At 39.4% G+C, this 27,411-nt stretch overlaps 1 protein-coding gene across 4 annotated transcripts in view; it reads left to right on the top strand.

The window, feature by feature from the left end:
* Positions 1 to 25,132, top strand: part of gpr137c (G protein-coupled receptor 137c) — a 33,303-nt gene extending 8,171 nt beyond the window's left edge. The window contains exons 2-8 of one of the 4 annotated variants that reach the window (XM_069917024.1): positions 3,916 to 3,965; positions 4,375 to 4,603; positions 5,936 to 6,085; positions 8,046 to 8,171; positions 11,097 to 11,221; positions 19,929 to 20,056; positions 22,699 to 25,132. In XM_069917024.1, coding sequence (XP_069773125.1) covers positions 3,916 to 3,965; positions 4,375 to 4,603; positions 5,936 to 6,085; positions 8,046 to 8,171; positions 11,097 to 11,221; positions 19,929 to 20,056; positions 22,699 to 22,748 — 858 coding nt within the window. In that variant the 3' untranslated portion in view covers positions 22,749 to 25,132. Of the gene's footprint in view, positions 1 to 3,915; positions 3,966 to 4,374; positions 4,604 to 5,935; positions 6,086 to 8,045; positions 8,172 to 11,096; positions 11,222 to 19,928 lie in introns of all 4 variants that reach the window. The other 3 variants (XM_069917025.1, XM_069917026.1, XM_069917023.1) reach the window with 3 other exon arrangements.
* The last annotated feature ends 2,279 nt before the right edge of the window (positions 25,133 to 27,411 follow it).

Genomic DNA, 27,411 nt, shown 5'->3' with positions numbered 1-27,411 from the left:
CTCTTGTACCACTGTACAAGCCTATCATCCTCCTCTTGTAAGCTGACTCATTGTTGACAATGAGGCCGACTCGTTGTCGTCTGCAAACTTGCTGATTCTGTTGCAGCTGAATCAGGCAGTACAGTTGTAAGTTAGCATGAACAGTAGCAGGCTGAGCCTGCAGTCCTGAGGTGTGCCAGTGCTTAGTGTGATGGGGCTTTGGGTTATGCTGCCAAACCATACAGAGTGTGGCCTTCAATCAAGAAAACCAGGATCCAGATCTAGAGAGGGATACTGAGTCTCAGCAAGGACAGTTCATCCATGAGCCTATGAAATATGATTGTACTAATTGCAGCACTGAAGTCCTCGTACAACAGTCTGGCATATAAGACATTGTGGGTCAGGACAAAATGTAAGAATCAGAGCTGTGGGCCAATTTGGCCAATAAGCAAACTGGAATGGGTACATTGTCATTGATGTAAATAGAGATCAGTGCCACTGAATTGTAATCATTTTGTTCACCTAATATCATTCTCTCGGCCTCCCTTGTAACTTGCGAAGACAATGGACTGCTGGAATGAGATAGTGAACGTGTCCGAAGGGCCTCAGTCAGCTGTTCTGAACAATCCCTTTTTGCAACAGCTTGGTTTGATCTCTGTCCCTGCAGCTGCTGTCTATTGAATAGCCCTTTCCCATGCAGACATGGGGTGTGCAGCACCTTGCCTTTCACCTCTTCCCTGTCAATCATGCAGACTTGCACAATTGTCTGCAATTTCACCTCCACATTGGAGGGCTGAACACAAACTGGTGATATTTTCTTTGAAACCCGTGTGCTCATTCTGCAGGAGTCACCTGATCATGTGATAGCTTAACACTTTAATTCTCCATCCCCTTCCCACTCTATCTCTGTGGCCTCCCACACTATTAGTGAGGTCGAGGAACAAACGTCAACTTCCAACTAGGCACTTTGCAGCCTGCGGGAATCCATGAATTCTCCAACTATACATTAACTTGCTCCTTCTGTCCACAAACTGGCCAGAACTTTCATTTTATTGTCACATAATATATTTAAAATGTAATATAAATTATACACTTCAACTTTTGTCTGTCATATGGCAAAGAGTCATCGTAAGCATTGCCCAGCACTCCTAACAATAGAATATAAGGGCAAAAGAGACTCTCTTTGGAGACAGTGTTCGTGGATTATTCTCCTGTGCTTCCTGCAGCCTCTGCAGCCAAGCATACTCCAGTTTAATCCATCGGCAACCCAAACTCCAGATCCAATTCTTCGATACGATACGATCAGGAAGCCTTCAGTGCCCGAGACCCTTCCTGCCCTCAGCATCCTCTCAAATCCTGGTTCCTATGAGTCAGTCTCCAGCAGCCTGTGTGGATCTTTCAGCTGCTGAGCTCCTCACTGGTCTGCTACTGTGATCACCATCTTGTAGGATCCATGCTTTTCAACAAGGAGTGTTTCTTCCCTTTTCTGGTGCCCTGTGCTGGTCTGCTGCTCCTTGGAGTCTGCAACCTATCATGGTTCACTGCCTAGCACAGGTGCCATCACCTTGGGCCAGTCCTCTGTTGCTGCAAGATTTTTTAAAATCAGCTCCTTGAACAGGCCCTAGATAGGCACTTTAAAACCTGTATGGAGCTGTTGGCATCAGGACTTGGCAGTAGGACTCTGCAGAGCAGTGCTGTGTATCTGTGTACCTGCTCCTCCAGGTCTGCAGCATTACTGCAGCATGTCATTTTTTCCAATAGTGGAATAAGCAAAACTTTACAACATTAGTAACACGGTTCACATACCAAGGAGGCGAATTGCCCATTAACTGCCAATATTTTAACCCTATCAGAGAAAATGTTGTACACTCCATCTTTTCTACTGCCTAAACCAACTTCCTCTTGGTTTTGAATGCCTTCAGCATTTGTCTGTTTACTACAGAGCACCTGCAGACTATTGTTTCATTAAATATTAATTCCTATTTTCCCCAGCAATTCCTAGTATAGCATGAGTAGTTTTTCATTTTTTTTTCTCAAATTCCCTTTTTGAGTCTCTCTGCTCTGGTATCTTCCTTGAAATGGTTACAATCAAAATCACAAATGGCAGTCCCTGCATCACCATTTGAAGACCTTGACTCAGTTGACCTAGTTTCAGTATGCTTTACTGTTATTCCCTTTTATTTTTATAATGATCAGTAAAACTGATGTTGCTTCTATATTTGACTAACCAAAAGTGGCTGTGTTATTTCCAGTGATGGCTATTTCCCCTCACCAGCTCCCTCCTCCTTGTTGCTGCTTCTCAGAAACGTGAGAAGTGGTGTTCCACAGGGATTTTGCTAGGACCCCTGTTTTAGAAAGCTCGCTAATCCATTTAATGCTCAGTTAACCTTCCAAACTGTTTTTCTTACTTTAATCACAGCATCAGTCCATCTTGCTTTTGCCACAGATGAATCCAAAGGCATCAATGTCTTCCTATCTAGCTTCTGACCCACAGCAGTTTAAATCAGCTCAACCAAGATCTAGTAAAGAATCATGAATTGGGTTTTATTCAATGACATGAACCCCCTACTTTTTTTCTTTCAAATTGCTCTTGGTTTATTTCATTAGAATGGCCTACTTGTTCATGGCTTCCAATTATTTTTGGGCCAAAATAATGTTTTATCCAGGGCAGTAATGTCCCTGTGATCTATAAATGTGGATGAATTCTGAATAAAACTTTTACCCTTAGATCTGTTTCATTAATCTAGCAAATTCTGATTCAGCTAACATTGTACCTAATATGCTTGTACCACACAATTTGCGGTTCCACGTGAATATGTGCAAAATGAACGTGGAAATATAGCTCATATTTTTAAATTGTTACGATCAAAGACATTCTATAACAAAGTTGCCCTTGTTCTCCAAATAATTTGAAAATTAAGGATAACCCAAAATTTCTTTTGTCCAGCAGCACCTCTTACAATTTGACCAAGATTGAGTGTGAGGGGTTCATGACATTCACAATCCATAATCTACCTCTTATCTGAGGTTTCATTGTGACATTTTATTGATTTCTCTTCACAAGCCCTTTGCTTCATCAAGTATCTATTTCATGTGACAATCTGTAACTTTTCAAATTTCTCATTGCAATGTCCTTCTTTCCTTTTCTCCACACTCTCTTAAATGTATAGTTGCTTAATTTCCTCCTGTGAACTTGGCTTATTTAGCACCAAAACCGGAGTCTGTCTCATGCTTTCATTGAAATGTAAGGTGTGAATGATATTTTTTCTGCCCTTCAATGTCCACTTCCAGCAATTGCTATGATCAAATTTTGTCCAGAATTTTTGTTCTCCCCCCCCCCCCCCCATAATGTGTAAATTCCTGTTCATTGGCTGAATTATAATGATTGACATCATCTGCAGAAACTCTGTCAATTTCCAGCTTTAACTTCCTATCTTAACCCCTCAACTATTCTTCCCAAACTAAACATTTTCTTTTGGCCTTATCCTTCAAGGTCAAAGGCATTGTATTCATTCACACAAAGATATTTATATTTCTCCATTCAGAAATAAGCTAGCAGCTTTGACACTTCATTTAGCCTTAACATATTACTCTTCAAAAAGCATGCTCACCTCTAACTCAAATGTTTAGCTGGCTCTCCTAATCTCTGTTAAAGTCACCAACAAAATAAAAAAGTTTTTTTTTAGTAGAATTAAGGGTTGTGAGGAAAAAGCAGATAGGTGAAAATGAGCCTAGCCAAATCACCCATGATCTTAACTAAATGGCGGAGCAGACTTGACAGACCAGCTGGTCTACCTCTGCTCCTATTTGTTTCTTGTGTAAGATGTTGGGAAATTATCTGGAACATCATCTGATTTTCTGAACGATTGTTTTTATGCTGTTCAATGTGTTCTTTGCTACTTTTTCTTTCATTATCATAATGCTCATTTATTTTAGGTTATTTTCAAGGCCAAAGCCAAATATTCTCCAGAACTTAACAAATACAAGTAAGTAGCAGCAAGCATACATTCTGGAACGAGTTATGGTAAAGATTGAATGTCTTTTCAGAGCAATTATTTTACGAATTTATGTCTGCCTTGTCATGAATAGCTTAAATAATCAAAAATCTTATTTTACTTGCAACAGCAGCTGACTAAACACCAAACAGGATATTTGGCAGGGTTTTATTTTGCAATATGTCAGACCAGTCAGTACCCAGTCTTCTCAATTAAGATTTCCATGTGGGTGGTTATTAACAAAAAGCTTAATTCATCACATACTTCTGTGACCTTGTTTACTAAATTCTGTAAATGAAATACAACATATAGCTAGTACAAATTATTTACTGAGGCCAACACCAGCTATTGGTCTATGTACGAAGAATATTTTCTAACAATTTTTTCTTAATGATTTCAGGATTCCTTTACGACTCACATTCTTGTTTGTTAGTGTTCTATTTCTGGTGGTGAATTTCACGTGTGCGGTGCTTGTCCAAGGAAAGGTGCCAGAAAGCCAGTTGAAATGGACGGTGTTTGCTCGTGTGCTCATCAACGACAGCCTCTTTGTGCTTTGTGCCATTTCACTAGCAGTGTGCATCTTCAAAATTGCAAAAATGTCATCTGCAAATGTCTATCTTGAGTCAAAGGTAAACATTAGATTATTTTCCCCTTTCAAACTCCAATGCATTTGCAAAATTAAAATGAGTTAACATCTAGTTGTTGATGTCTTAGTTCAAACTCTAAATCTTAAATTTAAGATGCATATTTTCAGCTTTGATTTACCAGGACTCTCAAAGCAGCAGAAATACTGAATTCATTTTCCATTATTCCAACTGTGGATTTGAGTAGATTAAGGCTTCAGCAGAAGGTGGCATTTCCCCAAATCACTTAATCTTGAGAGAATTTCGGTTCAGGCCACTAAATTACATCATATGGATTCCTAGTTCATGAAAGATTTTGTTTTTTTGGATTATGATAGAACTTATGGAATACTGTTCAGTGTTAAATGTTTGTAATTGCCAAGAATTGTATTCTGACTAGTACCTTTGATATCTAAAGGTAGGAAATGCTGGAGGCACTCAGCAGGTTAAGTGGTCTCTATGGAGAGAGCAAAGTTGGATTCAGATCACTGACCTTCTACGTGATTGGAGTAAATTTGGGAAATGACCGTATTTTAAGTTGCCTATGGGAAAGTAGTGATGGAAAAAATAAACTTAATGTCTATAATATGATGAAGACGAAGTGAAATGGTAATGCAACTCAAGGTGCTACCAGCTTATAGAGGCTGCTGGAGGAGATGGGAATATTCCTATTCTTGGGAGTCAACACCTGAGTAACCAGCTTTCCAGTTCTGATGGAAGGTCATCAGCCTGTAATGATAAATACAGCATGGTAACAGGCCATTTCAGCCCTGTGCCACCCAATTAATCTACACCTCTGGTACATTTCAAACGCTGGGAGGAAAATGGAGGAAACCCCCACACAGACATTGGAAGAACATACAAACTCCTTACAGACAGCGTGGAATTCTGGTCCTGATTGCTGGCATTGTGCTAACCACTGCACCAACTGTGCTGCCCTATCCAGTTTGTTCTCTCTCCTAAAGCTGACTGACCTGTGTAGTGAGCAGCATTATTTTTTAATCTCCTGTTACAATTTGACACATTTTACAATTAAAATGTTTTGACATTCTCTGCTGACACTTCCATCTTTGCATCAGTTTTTATCTCTACTTAATCACAGACATTACCTGCTCTCTCCACTCTTCCCCATCCTTCACAACTTGCTACTTTGCCTAGTTTGAAAGAAAGGTCATTGGTCTATAAAGACTACTCCTTTTAGCTCCAATTGCTATCTGACCAACTGACTCCAACCAGCATTTTCTATTTTTACAAGATTTCAATAGCTGTAGTGTGTTTTGCAGATGAACTTTAAGAAATATCTCTTTTTCCCTAGTAAACATATTTTTTCTCCTTCAGGGAACATCTGTTTGTCAGGCCATGATTGTGGGTGCTGCAGTGATCCTCCTTTATATCTCCAGGGCTTCTTATAACCTAGTGGTTGTCTTCATGGCCCCAGAGGATAGGCCCAGTTCATTCAACTATGGCTGGTACAATGTATCTGATCAGGTAAATGTTTTGAGGTCATTATCTGCTGAAAATGAAAATGCTGATGAGACACAGCTGCAAGGATTTTTTTTGAGATGTGTATTAAGAGTGATTTCACAGATAGCATAAATAACTGATTTTAAAAGGTTAGGGAATTTGGGAAACATGGTGAGCCACATGCTATCAAAACTAGAAACACTTGGGATTAGGCTGCGTTTCTGGGAGAAGAAAGTCAACATTTTCTGTTGAAAACAGGTTTACAAGCTGCAGGAAAAGTGGATGAAACCACTGTGATTTGTGGTAAACTGTACATAAGATTGCTGAACAAAAAAGCTGGAAGGATTTGGTCAGGCAGCATCATGGTGAGAAATCAATATTTTGGGTCAGGACCCTTTATTAAGGCTGTTATGATTGTTTTGATAAGGGATTCTGACCCAAAACATTGACCATTTTTGCCCATCAAGTCCCTTCAAGTTTGTTCATTTAAGATTTGAGCATCTGCATTTTTTTTGTTTCTCTATTGAAAATAAGGTGAATCTGGTCAGTGAGTGAATGGGAGTGGTCAGTGTGAGAATGTAGACAGAAGGAGGCTGGACATGAGAGACTGGAGGCACAGGAACCTGAAGACCAAACACAATCTGGTGGGGGAACTTCACGGGTAGAGCCACATCAGTGGAAGAAATGAAATGGTTAATGTATCAAGTCTGAACACTTCAAGGAAAGAATGTGGGAGTTGTGAAATACAGAGCAGAAAATGGAATTCAACAGGTCAGGCTAGACATGACAGAACTGGGCAAATATTATAGAATGCTATAGCAAAGTATAGGCCCTTCAGCCCAGGGTTATGCCAACGTACATAAACCTACTGCACAAACCTAAATTTTCCATACCTCACACCCTAAACCCCCATTTTTCTTGCATTCATGTGTTTATCTGAAAGCCTTTTGAACATCCCTATTTGTACCAGCCTTCCCCACCACCCCATCAATTCATTCCAGGCACCCACCTCTCTATAATAATATAAAAACACTTGCTTCTGATATCTCCATAAACTTTCATCCAATTACCATAAACCTATTTACTCTGATATTTGCTGTAGTTGTCCCCACCCTACCAGGTAGTTACCAAGGGGATGGTTCATTGAAATGCTGAGAGGGTTAGATATGTCTGATGATGTAATCTCTTTGAGGGTGGCAGAAATTGCCATCATATGTCTGATGATGTAATCTCTTTGAGGGTGGCAGAAATTGCAGTGAATTGTCTATTGAAGAGAGAAAGTGGAAGCAAAGATGCAGGGAAGTGAATGAGATGTAATATTACATTTAGAATGTAACAAACATGAAATTCTTTAACTTTTGTCTATCCTCCCCTCCAAGTACTGAGCAGTCCTGAGCATGCTTAGCTTCTGAGATCAGACAATCTCTGGCGTATTCAGACTATTAGTTACTTTATTAAAGAGCTTTTTTTTTAACAGTGGTAGCAGAGAACCCATGGTTCTGAAAGATGTTTCCAAGGCACCTATATGGAAAGGCTTCTTTGGAGCAATTGAAATATTCTGCTGCCAGATGAATTGTTTTACCTAAAACATTGAATCTTTCTTGTCACATAGATGCAGCCTGAGCTGGGCATTTCAACACTTTTGTATTTTTGTTGAAATCTAACAAGCTATTCAGAATATTAATTGAAGCTCATTTACTGACATGAGGTAATGTATAATATTTGATGAATTAAGGTGAATTTGTTGGTTATGCAAGTTGAGCCTCTGCTTCCCCACTATTGGAATCCCAACTGGAAAATTTCAGATTTGAACAAAATAACTGAGTTCCTTCCATTGCAATTGCATTCAGCTTTACAATGCTATAGAACTTAAAATTAAAATGTTAGCCGTGATTGATTTTTTTTCTCTCTCTCCTCCACTCCTAAATGCTGTCCCTGAATCATTTTCATTTGTAATATAATGCATTAATGTTTTGTATTGCAGGCCGATGTGGAAAAAGTCAGTGGCCAAGCATATGTGGCATTTGGAATCATTCTTTTTCTTTGGGAGCTCTTGCCTACAAGTTTGGTGGTGTTCTTTTTCAGGGTACAGAGACCAAATCAAAATCTGGTAAGAAATTGTTTTATCAGATCCTTTTGTAGGAGAAAACTTTCTAATGACTTCAATTTTCGTATGCCTCACAAGCACTATCTTTTTATGTGTAATATTTTACTTTCAGTATTAAGGATTTATTAAGTTAGAGGAAAAATGTACAAATAAATCATTCAGTTCACTAAACATTTTCTGCCTTACAATCAGATAAGCAGTTTCTATACACCCCCCCAACCAAGTTCCCACATTTAGTCATGCCTAACTCGTCCATACTGACCACATTTGTATTGAAGTAATCCCATTTACTTGCATTTGGTTCATGTCTTTCCTATCCAGGTATCTATTCAAATTCCTTTGGAATGTTAGAATTATACCCACTTCTATAGCTTCCTCTGGCACTTGTACCTTATATGGACTCTTCTGCATGAAAAATTGCTTCTTGAGTCCCTCTTAAATAACTCCCCTCTCACCTTAAATCTTTGTTCTCTAGTTCTAGAATCATTAGCCTTGGGAAATCAAATGTACATTCACTTTATCCATGTCCCTCATGAATTTATAAGGTCACCTCTCTTCCTCCTTTACTTTCTTGTAACCCTTCATGTCCTTGCCAAAAGATATATCACCCCCCCCCCACACCCCAAACCCTGGAAATAGTAAACATTGAGATGGTCCCTCTGTTCCAGGGGGACAGTGATAAAATGGTTGCTGTGTCTACTCTATGAAATTGTTTATTTTAAATATCTCTCAACTCTTCAGCCATAATGATGTAAAGAAGTGGATATCAAATTTTTATTTGATGTGTTGGTCTAGCTTTGTACAAATTTATACAGGTTATATATCCTTTCAAGACTGATGCAACTTTCAGCTCTCTTGAGATTGTCTTGTAACCGAGTACTGACTTCTGGTGTCCTTGGGCACTTAAGTCTATGTCTTTAATATGTCATTGCCTCATTTTAATAAAATCCTTTTCTCCATTAAACTAGTGATCTTGTACAATTTGCATTTTGCCCTTCGTACATTTTAGTTTCCTTGTACCTTTGTGTTTTAACCAGTTTCCTGCATCACCTAACTTGTATGTGCATGGTCTTTTGTGCAAGTTGTATAGATGCACGTTGCAAAAAAAATTGAGCTCCCAGTCTAGGTTTCTGAGGAACACAACTTTGCAACGTGCAGTTTTGGAAATAAATATTATGCCCATGCCATCTCTTGATTCAATTATATTTTTAATCATAATATTAGGTAATATTCCAGTTTCTTTGTATCCTTGCTCTCAAGATATATGGAATGGTGTCAAATATCTGTACAAATCCTTGCAAAAAATCTAGAGAATCCCTTTCTGCTATGCACTCTGCCATTACCATTCAACAATAAAACCAATTTGGCTGCCTTGTACTGTTCTTTACTAATCTATGCTGACTTTCATTTATCCTGCCTGTGCTCGACCATGCCTTCTGACCAATGCCAGTAATTTCTTTACAATTGATGTCAATCTGATAGATGTCATTTTCTGGCTCGGCTTTAGTATGAAATATTCTAGTTCAATGACAATCCCTGGATATAGAAAAATTGAGATAAAAATAACAATCTCATCATGAATGCAATCACGTACTGAAAATTTAAGATTTGACTCTGCTGTTGTCAGGTTTTTTTCTTCCAGCCAGCATAAAGACTGTGGCTCTTTCGAGCTTCCTTTGTATAGCTATTATTTTGTTCTGCTCTGTTCCAGTTTAAAAAGATGCGTGCTAATTTAACAAAACTATTTTTCTGTTACTTGTCTCCGTTCTCCCTTATCATGACCTTTTCAGAGTTTTGATGTCAGCTTTGACATTATTGAGTTTTCATTAATGCTTGTGTATGTATAGCATTCCTTTTTGTTGATCGCTTTTTTAATGTTGAGTTTTCACTTTGGAATTGCCAGGCATTTGGTATATTGGTCTTCATTAGTTAGTGGAATTGAATTCAAGGGCTATGAGTTAATGCTGCAGCTTTATAAAATTCGGGTTAGACCACACTTGGAGTATTATGCTCAGTTTTGGTTGCCTCATTATAGGAAGGATATGGAAGCTATGGAGAGGAGATTCAACAGGATGCTGCTTGGTTTGGAGAACCTTTCTTGTGAAGAAAGGTTGAGTAAGATGGGGCATTTCATTTTTGAAATGACAGAAGTTGAGAGTGGACTTAATTGGGGTGGTACAAGTGGTCAGTCAGCACCTTTTTCCAGTGTAGCAATGGCCAATACTAGAGGACATCTGGTTTAAGTGGAGTAAAATTTAGGGGCGATGTCAGAGGTTTTTATAGAGTAATGAGTGCCTGGAAATCAATGCCAGGGTGGTCGACATTGGTACAATAGGGATATTTAAAAGACTCTTGGGTGAGCACATGAATGCAAGAAAGATGGAAAGTTGAGGGCTGTGATGGAGAGGTTAGATTGATGGAGTAGATTTTTATATCATGGCACAACAAAATGGGTTAAAGGGTCTGTACTGTTCAGTAAGTTTTTGATTTGATTATTGTTTGAGACTGTATCATCCCTTTAATATAATTCAGTTTGATCCTGCCGTTAGCAGTTTGACGAGGTTTAGTCAACTTTCCCAGCAGATTCCCTGTTCCTATTTTGATTTTGGACAGGACAATTTACTCCCTCTGTGGCAGGTTGTACAACTATGAACAAATAAGATGATGCCATTAGATTTTGGGGAGGGAAGAAGAGGCTCGTTTAAAAGTAATTGAAGTGGCATAGTATTGAAGCTTGATGTGTTTAATGGGAAAAGAAAACTTACTCAATGGAACAAAAATAGTTAATTTTCAACTAGGTTTTGACTGATACCAACTACAAAACATGGCATGATCTGCATTTTTAATAGAATTGCTTTTGATATGTCAGCAGATCTTGTCTGGAATTGACTTTAGTGCAGCTAACACTGTTGGACTTGTCTTTTACAGGGGTCAAGTGGAATGATCAGCAGTCGTAGTTTTGGTTCCAGGGCATACTTTTTTGATAATCCAAGGCGGTACGATAGTGATGACGATTTAAGTAGAAGCAGTGGCTCGCGTGGAGAACGAGGAAGGTGAGTAAAACTTCAGCGATTCTTCAAATTCTGTACTATCTGGTGCTGAAAGTGCAGTGGATTTTTGAGATTGACATGGCAAATGTTTGAAGCCATCACATGATGATTACTCCTTCCCTGGAATTCTTTGCAGGAGAAGAAGCTTAAGATGGAAACAGTTTTGGTGTTTGCTTTGGGTTCCTAGGACTAGAGACTTTACGCCCCTATAGTTTTGTTGACTTTTCAGATTTGCTTGGTTCTGACAAGCCTGGCTCAAGAAGGACAAAACCAGCTTGCTTGGTCCTCCCCATTTCTCCAGAACCTTTTGACAAAAACAAAGCAGTAAACTCATTTGAACAAATGATTCTTACTTTCTTAAGGATTGTTAGTTTGATATCTCCATTCAAAATTTCCAGTTATCTCCATCATTTGCCCACAGAGCTCTGGGTAGAATGCATGTAAGCAAATCAGACCTCCAAACTTCAGGACAGCGACAAACCTATCAATTCAACCATGTATGAATTGGCATCTGCAGTTTCAAAATCACTGACCCATGTAGGTTTTAAACCTGCTCTTTGCCTCCTGCTACCAACTAATAATGAGCTATGAACCCTGAGTTTAGTGTATAATTACAGAAATAGCATCTTCAACAGCAAGTAATCAAGGAGCTCAGCACAGGAGTGTCAAAGTAGTTTTGTGCTCAAGGTTTTGTTGCGCAATATGAGACTGGTCACAAGTGAATCTCCTGAGGACTACTATCAATCTTTAATAAAATTCAGGCCAATTAAAGCTGAAGGATTACTGAAAATCGTATTTAACATGAGAAATTGTTTGAACCAAAAAGCAAAGCACTTTTGAGTATGGAATTACATACGCCTCAACCTTTTGAGTATGGAGTATGCAGGTACAGCAGGTTATTAAGAAGGCAAATGGAATGTTGACCTTCATCGCTAGAGGAATTGAATTCAGGAGTAGGGAGGTAATGTTGCAACTGTATAAGGTACTAGTGAGACCGCACCTGGAGTACTGTGTCCAGTTCTGGTCTCCATATTTGAGGAAGGATATACTGGCTTTGGAGACGGTCCAGAGGAGGTTTACTAGGTTGATCCCTGGGATGAAGGGGTTGACATGATGAAAGATTAAATCGTCTAGGATTGTATTCGCTCGAGTTCCGAAGAATGAGAGGAGATCTTATAGAAACGTATAGGATTATGAAGGGTATGGATAGGATAGATGTAGGAAGGTTTTTTGAGCTGGCTGGGGAAACTAAAACGAGAGGACACAGTCTCAAGATTCGGGGGAGTAGATTTAGGACAGAGATGAGGAAAAATAGTTTTTCCCCAGAGAGTAGTGAATGTTTGGAATTCTCTAACCAGGGAAGTGGTTGAGGCTGCCTCATTAAACATATTTAAAATCCGGTTAGATAAATTTTTACATGATAGAGGAATTAGGGGATATGGGGAGAAGGCAGGTAGGTGGAGTTAGGTCATAAATTAGATCAGCCAGGATCGTATTGAATGGCGGAGCAGGCTCGATGGGCCATTTTTGGCCTACTCATGTTCCTACTTCCTATGTTCCTAATTCAGTGTTGCAGTCCTGCTTGAGGGGTACCTTGAGGCCTAATGCTAATCACACCATTAAGAATTTTTTTAAAAACTACATGCTGTTGTTAAAGAACAATTGTGTGGCATGCTAAATTGATTAGCGATCTTCTTTGTGCTTGGGTTGGATCAGAAGAAATCTGGAAATTTAGGAAAGTGACCTCCATACTCTGTGAAACTTCACATTGAGAACAGGACTGAAAGAAAAAATAACAGGTCCCCATAGTAATCTCCTACTTGGTTTCTGCCTGTTCACTACTGTTGTGACTTTGAGGACAGGTGCAAATTAACATTCCTGATAGTTCTCGTACTGCTTGGGATGGATGTCAAAAAGGAGGTTGAGGTTATTTAGCAGTGGCATTACCAGAGAAATATCATTTTGTTATATTTGTAATTGGTCACATTGAAACAATGAAAGAAGAGAAAAATATCTGTTTGTTAAAATGAGAAGAGCTTCTTCTTTTCATCTGGACTCTCCTTCAGAAGTTATCATTTTCCTCCCATGCTGGTTGTGATGAGTGCTGCAGACTAATAGTTGTGCTACCTGTTTCTGCACCTCCCACACATTCTGTCCTTCACTCATCCCCCAGCTTCTTACCATGTTTGTGTGTGTAATTTTACAGATTCTATCTTGGTCTTGATAAAGTGTTTAGACCAGAAATGTTGACTAACCATTTCTACCTCAGGACGCTGTCTGATCTGCAATCCTCCTGCACTTTGCTCAAGATTCTAGCCTCTGCAGCACTTGTTTTGCTGATGGTTGCATCAGTTTGACACTGCTGGTATCTGTTTATCTCATATGGTGATAGAAGATGAACTTCAATGAGTAATGCAGAAATAGCAGCTTCTGGCAACAGGATTAGTCATGATTTTCACCTGTATGCAGGAGAATACTAGATAAATGTGGGCAGATGCATAGAATCACGGGCATAGAAGCAAAACGTTCAGGTTTTCCACTCCCTCCTGCAGCTGCAGGAGTGTCTTGCACCAATTTATCCATTTGCTTTCAATTATGCTATCGAGTTTTGAGTCATTATTTTCCACTGGTTTCCCACCTTCACATCTACATCCCTGGGTCTCCACTTATTCAGCATATAGTGAAATTTCCTAATATTGGTTCTTTTTACAAATGTGTTCTCCAAGTCTTTTAGTTAAATATGATAAGCAACAAAGAGATTCATGCCTACATGGTCTCCTATGGTAGAGGGCCTGAAAAGTTAGATGACTTGTGGTCCAGGATGAGCTAGCCAATTGGATACAAAATTGGCTTGGTGATAGAAATTCGTATAATAGTGGTGTAGCGGCTCACCGGAGGCTTAATCCAAACCGGCTCGGGAGGTTCCAAGTGATGTCATGAGGTTACAATCCAATTATGTCATTTGGAACCCTCAGGGTTTTAAAAAAGCTGCGTGTGATTATTTGAATAAATTACTTTTACTGAACTTTGACTCGACTATGTCTGATCATTTTCTCGTTCTTAATTTCGCACTGTAACACAGTTGCTACTTTAGTGACCTCGACAGGCCTCGATGGATTTTGACCCAACGTGGGCAAGGTAGCGGTTTCACTCAAACTGCTTGTATTTTGGACCACTCATCCTGAAGTTTGGCTCGGGCAGGCTGAGATGCAGTTCCACCTTTTCAAGATAGAAGTGGATGCCACAAAGTACTATTGTGTGGTAAGCTCCCTCAACCAGGGCACGGGCGGTCAAGTAGTGGATTTCCTTCGGAACCCACCAGCTGTCGGCAAGTAAGAAGCCCTAAAAAAAACCCTTCTCTGGATTTGCAGTCTCTCCCAGTGTGAGTGAGCTGCACGGCTCCTCCATTTTCGATGGCCTGGGGGACCACACCCCTTCAGAGTTGATGAATAACATGTTGGCACTGGCAGAACAATAGCCTTGCTCTTCGAGCAATTATTTTTAGATCATATGCCAGAAGACATCAGCCTCGTGTTTGATAACCCTCGAATAATGGCTGCCTGTGCAGACATTCTGTGGCACATGAAACAGCAAGGTGCCAAGGCCACAGAAATTAGTGCTGCATCACACTCATGGGAACTGGTGACAAGGGTGCACATTCCCCCTGACAAGCATTACTCTGTGACAACCACCTGGTGTTTTTTACCATCAAAGCTGGGGTTCTGAAGCTCGCCACTACTGACCCAAATGCACTTTTCTGGGAAAACACCATGGCCAGTTGTTGCTAATGGCTACAGTCGTTGGCCACCCTAACAGCCTACTCTACTCTGAACAAATTTCTAGTCACATGGGTGCAAAGGTTGTATCCTTCCTCCTTCGACTTTGACACCCATACCAGGAGCGTGCGTCCAGTGCTCACTGCGGTGCATAACAATTCGATTTGTTTGTATAGCACATAGACTATATCCTTGAAATTTGGCGACAATAAGTTCCCATGGAAGTTTATTCTTGCTGCTGCTGTGTCCCAGCTGTTGCTGACTTCCTCAGACCCCACTCACTGATGGTAAACACCATAATATTCCAAACTTTCCGCCTTGGAAAAGCCAAACTACCTGCCTCTCACCTCAACGCCATGGAGTACTCAAACAACAAATTCCCCAAACCGAGTTTTTGACATTGTCACTCCCCAGTTCTCCACTGCCACACCCAAACATGGGGTTGCACACCACATCCTCACCCAAGGACCTAATTTACACAGCCTGAAGCAAGTTGTGGCTTGCAGAACAAGACTTCCACAAAAATGGAGAAACTTGGAATCATATGCAGGCCTGATAGCCTGTGAGCTTCCCCACAGGTATGGTGCCCAAAGCCATGGGAGGCTGGAGACCTTGCAGGGAATTACAGACATCTTAATAATGCTACCACTGCAGACTGCTACCCTGTGCCCCATATACAGAATTTTACAGCTAATCTTCATGAGGTCAGGATATTTTCTAAAATTGACATGATGTGTGGGCACCGCCAAATATCTGTGTAGCCGGAAGATGTGCCCATGACCGCCACCATAACACTGTTTGGACTCTGAATTTTTGAGTGCCTTTTGGGCTCAAAAATGCTACACAAACATTCAGTGACTGATGGATGTAGTGGGGCATGGTATGGACTTCCTTTTCGTATACTTGGACAACATACACGTCACAAGCCACTCCCACAAAGAGCATCTAAGATTAATCTGCTGCCAGTTACAAAAGATCAGGCTAACTGTGAACCCTGCCAAGTGAAAATTCAGGCTGTCCTCTACAGAGTTCTTGGGTCATCAGATCAACAGCTGGGGTGTCATTTCCATTGCCAAGCAAGGTGGAAGTCATCCTCAAATTCCCAAGGCCTGATACGATCAAAGGACTCCAGGAATTTGTGGGGATAGTCAATTTTTATCTCCACTTTCTACCCTTTGCAGCTCATTATAAAAATTCCTCTTCGACCTTGTATCCAGCGGTGCCAAAGAACTCAAGTGGACAAAGGAGACAATGGTAGCATTCCAACAGACCAAAGACACCCTAGCAAAGGGTGGGCACCTCTACCCTCTGGAAACAAAATAACAGCATATTCGATCGGGAACTGCTGGTGTTGTACCTAGCAGTCAGACACAAGCTTTTTTTTTTTTGAAGCCAGGGATTTCGTGGTCTCTGCTGACCACAAACCACTAATATTTACCTTCGTAGGCATCAGATCCCTGGTCAGCCCGCCAGCAATGCCACCTATCTTGTGTATCTGAGTTTTCAACCAGGATTAAACATTACTCCAATGAGTAATGTGGTGGCTGATACCCTGTCCTGCTTCTTCGTTCAAGCTGTACATGCTTTCTCTCTGGGTGTAGACAACATGGCGCTTGCCAAAGTTCAGCACCAGTATGCTAAATTCACAGCTTGTAGAACTGCTGTCACAAGCCTGCCACTCGGATGTAGCCTTTGGGCGGCAAGGTCCCACTCTCCTGTATGACATTTCCACAGGTCAGCCTCCCCCTATCGTCCCTGCTGCGTGGAGACATCGCATTTTGATGCCATTCACAGATTGTCCCACCCCTCAATTAAAGCAACAGTCTGCCTGATGGGCATCAAACATGGACTCAAAAAGCAGGTCACATACTGGGCAAAGACATACACGGACTGCCAATCTGCCAAGGCACTGCTTCAGCCTTTCCAGCCACCGTAGATTGGACCACGTGCGTGCTGACATTGTTGTCCAGTTTCTGGTGTCATAAGGGTCTAGGTATTTGTTAACAGTCATCAATAGATTCACTGGGTGGCTGGAGACAGTTGCTCTGACAGACTCATCATCCAATTCATGCACAGAGCTTTTATTTCTGCCTGGGTATCTCGGTTCAGCCTATCCACACACGTCACCTTCGACAGAGGCCCACAGTTTTCCTCTGCATTCTGGGACATTTTGTCGCGACTTTTGGGAATGCAGCTCCACAACATGACAACCTACCACCCACAGTTGAATGGCCAAAAGCACACGAAGGCTGCACTGATGGCCCGCCTTCATGGACCTGATTGGGCAGACTATCTGCCCTGGATCCCCTAGGAATAAGAATGGCATCCAAGGAGGATCTCAACTCATCAGCAGAGTTGGTTTATGGAGCCCCGCTCATTGTTCCTGGGAAGTTTGTGCCCACAGCACATGGATGGGAGGTGCCACCGACTGAAGTCTCAGGCAGACTGCGGGAGCGACTTGGAAAATTGGCCCCAGTTCCCAGGTCAAGGCATGGAACAACACCCTTCTTCCCAAAGAAACTCCAGGGACTGTGTGTTTTTGCATAGGGTGGCCTGTCTACAACTCTTAGAGGTCATGTGAGGGCCCCTTCAGAGTGCTACAAAACAATCGTACAACTTGTGCACTGAACATTGGGAGGCATCCAGAGACATTTATGATTGACTGACTAAAGCCCACTTATCTCGACCTTGATCAGCTCTTGCCATAACCCTGATGCAAAGGAATGGACAACAGCCCAAGAGTAGTGGACAGTAATGCACCAGAGGTTTAGCCTCCTATCACTGTTTGTTTTTTGGGGGGGGGGAACATGTAACGGCTCACTGGAGGTTTAATCAAACTGGCTCGGGAGGTTCTGAGTGACTTCATGACAACACAATGTGATGACATTATTTGGAACGCAAGGTTTACAAAAGCTGCAGGTGATTGCGTAAATGACTTTTAATGAACCGACTCGAGTACGTCTGATCATTTTCTCATTCTTCATTTTGTACTGCGACGCGTTGCGACAGGGTTGTTTTACAGTGTCTGATCCATGGTGTGCCAGGATTGGTGATGGATTTGCTGCTCGTCTATATTAAAACTTAGACAATTTAGTTGGCAAGTTTGTGGATAATACCAAAGATTGGTTGTATGGTGCATATGATAATTACCCCAAGATTACAACAGGATCTAGATCATCGGGGAATGGGGCCAAGGAATGGCAGATGGAATTTCCTTTGGATGTCTGAAATTTTGCATTTCAGGAAGTTGAACCAGGACAGAGCATGCACAGTAAAAGGTAAGGTGCTGGATTGTGTAGTACAAGGACACCTTGGGGTACAAGTGCATAATTACCTGAAAGTGGTGACATGGTGGATGATTGTGAGTAAGGCATTTGATGTGCTTGCCTTCAGCACTGCTTGGGAAAAATGCCCATAGTTTTGGCAAACCTTGAATGTCCTACTTTCCCATCAGTGTCTGAGAAGTATTTAATTTTGGCATGAAACCCCTTGATTCAACTTGTTTAATCCTGTTAGATACCTTCCATTTTAATTTTCTTCCACATTAAATCTAAAATTAAAAATGTATATGTTGACCCTTTTGTCCTTCATCCAGTCATCCAGGCCAATGTCTTTCTTCACCTATTACCAATTCAGGGCTAAAAGGATCAAAGTGGTTAATTGAATTAGCTGTGAAAGAATGGATATCACATATACAAAAATGGTGAAGATGCTTAGCTGTTTGAGGCAGACCCCTCCTTCATGAGTGTAGGTTACACATTTTTCTTTTCCCTCTATTACCTTCTATTGACTTTTTCAATTGTGAGTTTTAGAAATGTTAAGATGTTCCAAGTGGCCATAGAACATTTTTGACAAGGTTGAAAATTAACAGGGAAATTGCCATCAAAGAGCAGGCAGCTTCCCAAGTCTGAGTTTGTGGATTGGTTGGGGGGAGGGGGGGTGTGAAAAAGGAAAGGAGTTGAAAAAGTACTCCAGTGATTCTCATTTTGAAGTATATCCAAACACCTTTGTAGATAACAAAGGAGTATGTTTATCTCAACTAACAGAATATCTGGATCTCATTTCAAATGATAATATGTCACATTGCACCAGTGAACCTCCCTTTTTAATTTCTTCTAGCCAGGTATCCATTGAAATTTAATTTCCTTCAGTTCCCAGGCTTGGGAGAGGAGGTAATTACCATTTGTTTTACTGATTGCCACCTGCAATGCATGACCATCTGCGTGAGTTGGGTCAAACCTGCCTATGTTTTTGGAACCAAAGCCTCAACTGCTAAATGAACATTAATAATTTTAGAGCTACTTGTAATTTAGCAAAGGAGAACACCAGAGATTTGGAGCAGAAGATATCATTGAAAGAAATGCTTCATAATGTATCACTGGATAATTTGATTCTTTGATACAGCCATATTAATTAAGGCATCTAATTGAAGCATCTACCTAATTTACCAGCTTGTTTCATTAGCCCAAACAAAGCTTGTTTCTATTTGGTTCTCAGTGTTTAGGAAATTGTGGCTTCCAAATTTACCCCATACTCCTAATGGTCATACTGTTTAAAGTGCAGGTGCATCATAATCAAGACAAAGCTCAATCCCTCATCAATGACTAATGTAGTGGTTCAATGCATAATTTTCTCCCATTGGTTCCTGATCAACATGACCAGATGCTGCAGAAAAACATGGTTTCATGTAATTTCCTGGCATGAACTTCTGAGCTCACTTGTGTTCAAACTGCTGAAAATGTTCTACAGGGAATTGAGGGAAGTTTTCCCCTTTCCTGTTCCTCCTCCCCTCACAAGAGAAAGTGTCTGAGAATAAATGATTGTTGGATAATGAAGGATAATTTTGGAAAGGAACAGAAGTGATTAAAAATGTTGCCATCTAAAATTGTTTTATTTTAAATTAGACTAAAAATCCCTTTATTTTCTTTTTAAAGCATCCTATCCACAACACCTCAAGGCACTGGTTGGTATGGAGCAATCCATAGGAATAGCAATTACAATGTAGTCTCTCACTTGCTGAATGGACCTCCAACAGCTACAACACCTCTTCTCTTCGCTTATGGTAATATCCAAAATGATCACCACCATAACTATTACTCAACACCACAAAACTATCACTCTACACCCCAGAACTAGTGTGAATCTGCAATTGCAGTTTTCTGGAAGTGTTTACATCTCAGTTTGCCTGGACTGACCTCTTGTCTCAATATGAAAGAATTATTGACAATGATCAGTTTGGGTTACTGAAAGAAAAATTTAACATTTCAGAACTGCATCAATGACCATTAGAAGCATAAAAGATGTCCAGCACCATTACAGCTTGCTTTGACTGTAGTAGGTTGGACTGCATATTGCACTTTGTAACCTGCACTTGCAATCCGAAGAGTTCTGGAATGATAACATTATGCTATTATGAATATTTTTTTTTTGTTGAGACTTTTTTGGATTAATTTGGGCCAGGTAGAGGCAAATATTTTCCTAACAAGTTTATCGTTATAAGATTTGTTTTAACGTATCTGTAAAGCAAGAGTTGATGATCCAAACTTTTAACTTTAAGTTACCAAAAGAGACAATTAAAAATGCATTAATGCTGTTTCACTCTTGTTTCACTCTTGTTTCACTCTTGTTTCACTCTTGTTTCACTCTTGTTTCACTCTTGTTTCACTCTTGTTTCACTCTTGTTTCACTCTTGTTTCACTCTTGTTTCACTCTTGTTTCACTCTTGTTTCACTCAATGCTGCGATACACAAGTTTAAGATATTCTTAAAGACTTGGTCATTTTCATTTCGCCTTGTATGCTTTTGTCACTGTAATACAGTTTTGAGCTTTTAGTTGTATTCCTAACTTGTACACTAATGAATTTTGCTTAAATGACTAAACAGTTGAATGTAATGTATGATGTTTACTGTTTAAAATCCTACACAATAAGCTAAAGTTCTTTGATAAATATACCTGACTTTCATTGTATTAATATTGCCTACTACCCTACCCTAAAGTTGTTAACATTACCTTTAAACTATTTTGATATAGTAGAGTTGCATGTTTATTTTACTGAAATGAAATCTCATTGCCCACATGCTAATTTAGTCATGGGGGGGGGGGGGTTGTTCTTGAGGGGCTGAAATTATTTCTGGACTGTCTGTGATGCAATTTCAAACACGTGTGCAACAGCACGTTTTGTACACTTAAACTTTAAAAGTGTACACTTTTGTACACTTGAACTACACAATCATTGGGCACAGAGTTAAAATAAACTTTCAGTTTGCCAGGTGCAACTTTTATACAAAGTTTTCACCTTTTGACTTGTTAAAATAGTAGTTTTAAATTTCAGTAAATTAATATAAATCATTGCTATTAAACTTGCATTTTGAATGTGCCACGTTTTTATATGTAGTCATTGTTGCACCAACGTTCTACGTCTCTTGTCTTTAAAAGAGCACTTCAGTGACAATAAGTATTAGATAGTTATCTAAATCTGCATGAGTGCTAAATTTGTACAATGTTTAGCTTTGAATTTACTGACTGCTATCTTGGAATTTGTGCATGAAACTTTACAGTAAGTTCAGTGATTTATTTCTATTACAAGCAAAATGAATTTTACTTGAGCCAAAATTTCAAGTTGTTAAAAATTTAACTAATTTTTTTTTAGTAAAGGTCAGTTGAAATGGCCAAAATGTTGCCGTATTCCATATATCGTGGACCAAGGATGATTTTAGCAGTTTAGTGTACTTGATTACTGTTTTTAAATAGGTCGTGCCTCAAGAAATGTATAGAATTGTTTTTCTTTTGAAGTAGGACAGGGGAGATTAAGGAACTTGTGAAGGTAAGAGATAGGAGTAGTTTTATAATCTACAATTATTTTTGCATTAGTGTTGACCTTTAATGTATACTGTGGTCTTGACAAACATGGTTTGGAAGTTTTTGTTTTTAAAATATGGTACAAATTTTTTAATGTGAATTTTCTTTTGGAAAATAGGCAATGTATATACATGTCATTGCATTTGAATGTTGATAAATTCTTGTCATGGGGAAATATACAAGTTTCTGAATAATTTCTTTGTAATATTGTTTCCTGATTTTTTTAATGTTCCAATTACCATGTGAGAGCATTTTAGTTTCCTCTCAAGACCATATATGTTTAATATACATTGACATGTTTCTTCAAATTCTCCCATGGTTGCTTTGCAACATATCAGCTCATACTTAGAAGAGAAAGGTGGGGTGCAGAGGATGTGGAGAACCATAGTTCAGATTTAACACATTATAAATGCTTTAGCTTTGTGACATAAACATTCCCAAGGAAAAATAACAGGATTGGTGGTGCAAGGCTGCTTTAAAAGATTTGTATCATGCCTAACTTGAAAACAATTTGTTTGATAATTTAATGCATGTTACTACTTGATTCAACAGCCATTTTGTAACCCACAGACCTATTCAGGTTATGAATGAAAATCTACTCATAGAAGTTAACAAAAGCTCTAAAAAAAATTTAAATCAGCTACATAAACAGTTTAAAATTTAACTTGTGGTGTCTTTAGAAACTTCAATTACATTTTGAATAATTTGGGATGAAAATACCACATTTTATTCCCAAAATGTGATTTGTTTGAAGTTTAACATCTCGTATTACTCCTAATCACGTAATCTCTCACTGCAGCATGTTTTCTGAACCAAGAGCTTATTCTAATTATATTTTCCATCCAGTCCATGAGTGGATTATATTACTGGCAATCTATCAGAGGATCAAATGCTAATCGAAATGCTACATGATGTCATCTTCTGTGGACCAGGATATGAACAAACAAATGTAACCCATCTCAGTTTGATTTGTAAGTGATCGGCTTAGCTTGAGGTTTGTTTGTATAGTCTGAACCATTATGTTCTGAATGGTACAATGTTTCAGGCCATTTACCAAGATGTAAAACTCCAGTATGAACCTGCTCAAACTCCAATTGTGAACAATTATATTTGCTCATAATTGGAGCAAATAACATAGTTGCCAATTCAATATAGAATGAAGCATTATTTTATTTTATTGAAAGTATTTGTAAATTAATTTCTCAGTAAAATGTCAGTAATGTTTCTAAATTGAATTCTGTTAAGCTTTACGTGTACTATTTAAACCTGCAAAGTTTGTCCATATGGAGCTATTGAAAGATGTTGTACTGATGATTCTAGTTTAACTGTAAATTTCCACTTTGTTCCATAAAGCTTATTCTCAAAGCTTTATTTTGCTGTGGCCAATGAATGTAATGGACTATTTAAAAAAAAAAATGTAACAAGCACTACCATATTTAAATAAATGTTTTATGGCATTCGTAAAGGGAAGGTGTTGGAATTTGAAAAGCTCCATTTGAACATGTTGAGTTTGTGGAATGAAAAATACACTAACATTTGAAGTACCAGTAATTGACATACATGTCTTGGGGAAATTCTTCTCTCTGTATTGTAACACTGATTCATTAGTTTGATTCCTGCTCTGAGTAAGATTAGAATATTTCTATAAATACTCAAGTCAGACTACATCTGTAAGAAGAGAATCTGTCAACAATTTGGGTTGACAGCCCTCCTTCAGAGCTGGGAAGGAGAGAGAATTTTGAGATGGGGGTTATGTAATATAACTGGTCAAATGAAACCTGAGAGACGACCTGTAAACAAGGTTATCTGGTCAATGAGTAGTTGGAGTGAGACATAGATGAAAGAACATTTTTTTAAGAAATGCAGATAATAGAAATAAAATAAATAGAATGCAAGTGACACCCAACAGATAATACTTCATCTGTGAGAAGGGAAATTGAGTTAAAATTTCAGACCAAAGACCCTTTATCAGAACTCTTTTTACACAAAACTTTAGCCTCTTTCTCTGTAGATAAAATGTAGGAGCTGTAAAATGCAAAGCAGGACAGACCTGGCAGGTCAAGCTAAAACCTGTCCTCCACTTCCAGAGGAGGAAAAAATAAAAGGGGCAAGTTGAAACAGTATCACAAATACCCAGCTGATGCAGACTGACAAGTTAAGCTACCTGAAGTTGCAAAATTAAATAGAAGCCATAAGCTGCATCCTGCCAGATTGAAGTTCAGACACTGTTCATTGTTAAAGTACAGGAAGCCAGAGATCAAAGTGGAGAAGCAAAGAGAATTAAAATGCCAGGCAAGAGGAACTCAGTTTCTCCTCTGGACTGAATACAGATGCTCCACAAAGCAATGGAACAGCCAAAGGCAGGCTAGTTTATTGTAAAGAAGCACCTTGTGGAGTTTCAGAAAATTAGAAGTGTTTTTTTTTATTGAAACTTACTAGATTCTGAAAGGGATAACTAAGCTATGGAGATGCTTTTCAAATTTGAGAAACGAGAACTGGGCATCGTAATACCAAGATAGTGGCAATTGGGAATTTGATAAGTGGACAATAAAGAACCCTCTGCCTCATGACTGTGGTTACTGGGCTTTGGCTATACTTGAAGGTTCAGTTAGTATGTACAGCAACTACTGTTCAAATTTTAGTATGCCGTGGTTGCGTACTTAACCTTCGGGAGCAGTGCCAGCCGCCACTGCTGACATAAGCATGCATGTGTGTTGAGCGTCAGCATACTAGTGATGGATCTCAGATGCAGGAGTAGGAGAGTGAGAGCATCAGGATCATCTGTGTGGCAGTGAGCCATTAGGCACTTTCAAACTGCCACATAAAATGGGGTTAACTGGGCAATTTGGCCAGTTAGCATCCCAGTTACACACCAGCTGGAAAGGGTCTGACCTGGTCAACCCTGTCAGAATCCAACCGGGTACCTGACCTACCTTAGAGGTGGTCAGGGAACCCAGTTAAACTTACCTAAGTAGTGTGCATGGGCAATTTGAAAATGGCCAGCGCGTGCGCCAACAGGCAGCCAGCATTCAACAGTATTTCTGGTGAGTCATTGCATGGGGCGGGATCCCCTAAAATTGCTGGGTTGGTGATTTTATGGGTAGATCCCCTTGCAATTTAAAGGTACTTCCAGCAATTGCACCTGAATCTCAGGAGGGCTACCCAGGTGCTGCATTTTGAGGCTGATGAGGTCAGGTGTTTAGCTGGGTGATATTTGGGGAGTTGAAGAATGCAATATTGTCCAATGAATAATAAACTTGATGGTGTGCGGAAAGAAATAATTGAGTGGCTTATTTGTTTAAGCTGTGGTAAATCAGTGCTGTCACAAGTATTGACAATGTGCATGACTTGTGGCCCTGAAGGGTTTCCCTCAGGTGCTCCTTTTTCCTCTCACTTGTCAAGCCAATGCAGGTTGAGTTAAATAACCACTAAATTTGAGTAGGTGAGTGGTAGGATCTTGGAGCAGAGGAGCTAATGTAAAGAGACAACCAAGGCTTTGTTTTCTGACACACTTTAATTCTCCATCCCACTCTCACTCTCAGTTTTGGCCTCTGCTGTTACGGTGAGACTTGGTTTGCAAGTTTCTAAATACTGCCCCCCTCCCCCCCCCTCCATTTTGGCATGTTGAGTCTACTGGACTCTAATTGTACAAACCTGGGTAGAATAAAATGATACGATTAATGTAAATAGATGCTTGCTCTTCGGTGTGAATTGTGGCTGAAGAGTCTGTTTCTATACTATAAATTATTGACTATATTCAAATCTGAACAATAAATCTTTTGAGAACATTTGAGAGAGGGATCTGCCATGATATTGAATGCTAGGTTAAGATGACTTGCTACTGCTTCATTTTCTTGTATTCCTGTTGGCATAGGTCATTTGAGCAAATGTTTGACACTGCTATGTCATTTCAAAGAAAGCTTTCTTTGTTGATATTAAATTATCTGCTAATATTTCTCAAAACAGGGTGATGTTCCTTTAAATGTCTGTTGTATTCAGATGCCTTTGGCATTAGAAGTCAAAGTGCAGGTTGCCTTTAACTGAGGCTCACATTGAAAGTTGGTCCTTTCACCTCATGACATGTTCAAGGTTCATTTATTATGTCCTGTACACCTACAATTTGTTTGCCTGAGTGTCCCACTAGTCCAATACCCCTACCAAGAAAAAGAAATAGTGCCTGTGGATTCTACCACCACCTTTGCTCCTGTAACCTTTGTAGCTCCACAACCTCTCCATTCCAACTGTGAGCCAAAGCTCCAGGCATCCAAGTTTCCTTTCTTGACCCTTAGTTCTGAACCTGTGGGGTTTGTTTGAGGTGATATTGCACTGGTATTTACTAAGGAGCATAATCTCTCTGAAGAAATAGGATTTCTGACCTCAGTTGTATAGTTATGTAACAGTTATAGATTATGGCATCCAGGATATGACAATTTTATTTACCAACAAGCTATCCCTCATAAGAGCAGTATAGGGATCAAGGTAGCTATCTCAATGCAGGCTGAAAACATGCATATGCTCTGGTCTTTAACATTGCTAGCTGTGGTGCTTGCGCTGCAATGTACAAATACATTTTGAATGTCTTTCCTCTCCCAGATGCCCGAAGTTTATTTGATGTTGAAATTGCTGGCTATTTCTGGCATGCAAGTGTGGTACCACTGGCCCATCTTCACTGTCGATTGACTGATTAACAATAGCTATTACTACTGCAGTCCCAGGCTCAAAACTAACACCTTAGTAATCATCCTTCACCTCTATTCCATAACATCTCTCTGGTTTCCCTCTAATTAGCTTGCTGGTTCCTAATTTGAACAGCAATTAAGCAAAAATATTGAATATAGCAATTCTGACTGTTGTAAAATGATGGTATTGTGATAAATCTATTAATAACCAACCATTTCATAACCTTGCCTTCCACTAGAAAATGTACAAACCTAGAAACTATTCTCCAAAGCAACTGAATTCTTCCTAATACTCTATTTTTTTTAACTAACTTCTACACCTGGCTTTGTGTTCCTCAACTTTAACATGCAATATGTATCAGATATGAACATTTATTAGTTATTCATAAAACAGCAATTCTCATTTAATATTTAGTACACTGGACTGATTTTTAGCTGTTATAAACTTGTTCTACATCTTGCTATAAATTATATTAAAAGATCTGATAATGCAGTTAAGATTTCATATTCCTAGGGTAATTACCTTTTGAGAATAAGTATAAATTGGGCTGCTTTTTTTCCCCCCAGAACCATTTTTGCAAATCAAGTATTGTGGAAAGTTTCTACAAAATTAGAGTACAAACTATCCTTTTGTCTTTGGTAGTTACGTTTGTATCCACAAATTCTGTAAATATCCATTAAAAAAAAAGTAGTTTGGTGGACAGAATACTGATTTTTTTTTATTGATAATGATTTCTTGGGCTGAATGAATGCTCTTGTAGAAATTTAGTTAGGTCTTGTTTGTGCAATTGGAGTTTGCCTCCTGTGTCATTCTAAAGTGGATAACTTTATTCCACTGTTTTCCAAATGCACAAACTTTTGAAACGAGACTTACACAATA

This window comes from Narcine bancroftii, chromosome 2 (assembly GCF_036971445.1).
Source record: "Narcine bancroftii isolate sNarBan1 chromosome 2, sNarBan1.hap1, whole genome shotgun sequence".
Lineage (NCBI taxonomy): Eukaryota > Metazoa > Chordata > Chondrichthyes > Torpediniformes > Narcinidae > Narcine > Narcine bancroftii.
This window is presented reverse-complemented; position numbering and strand designations above follow the sequence as displayed.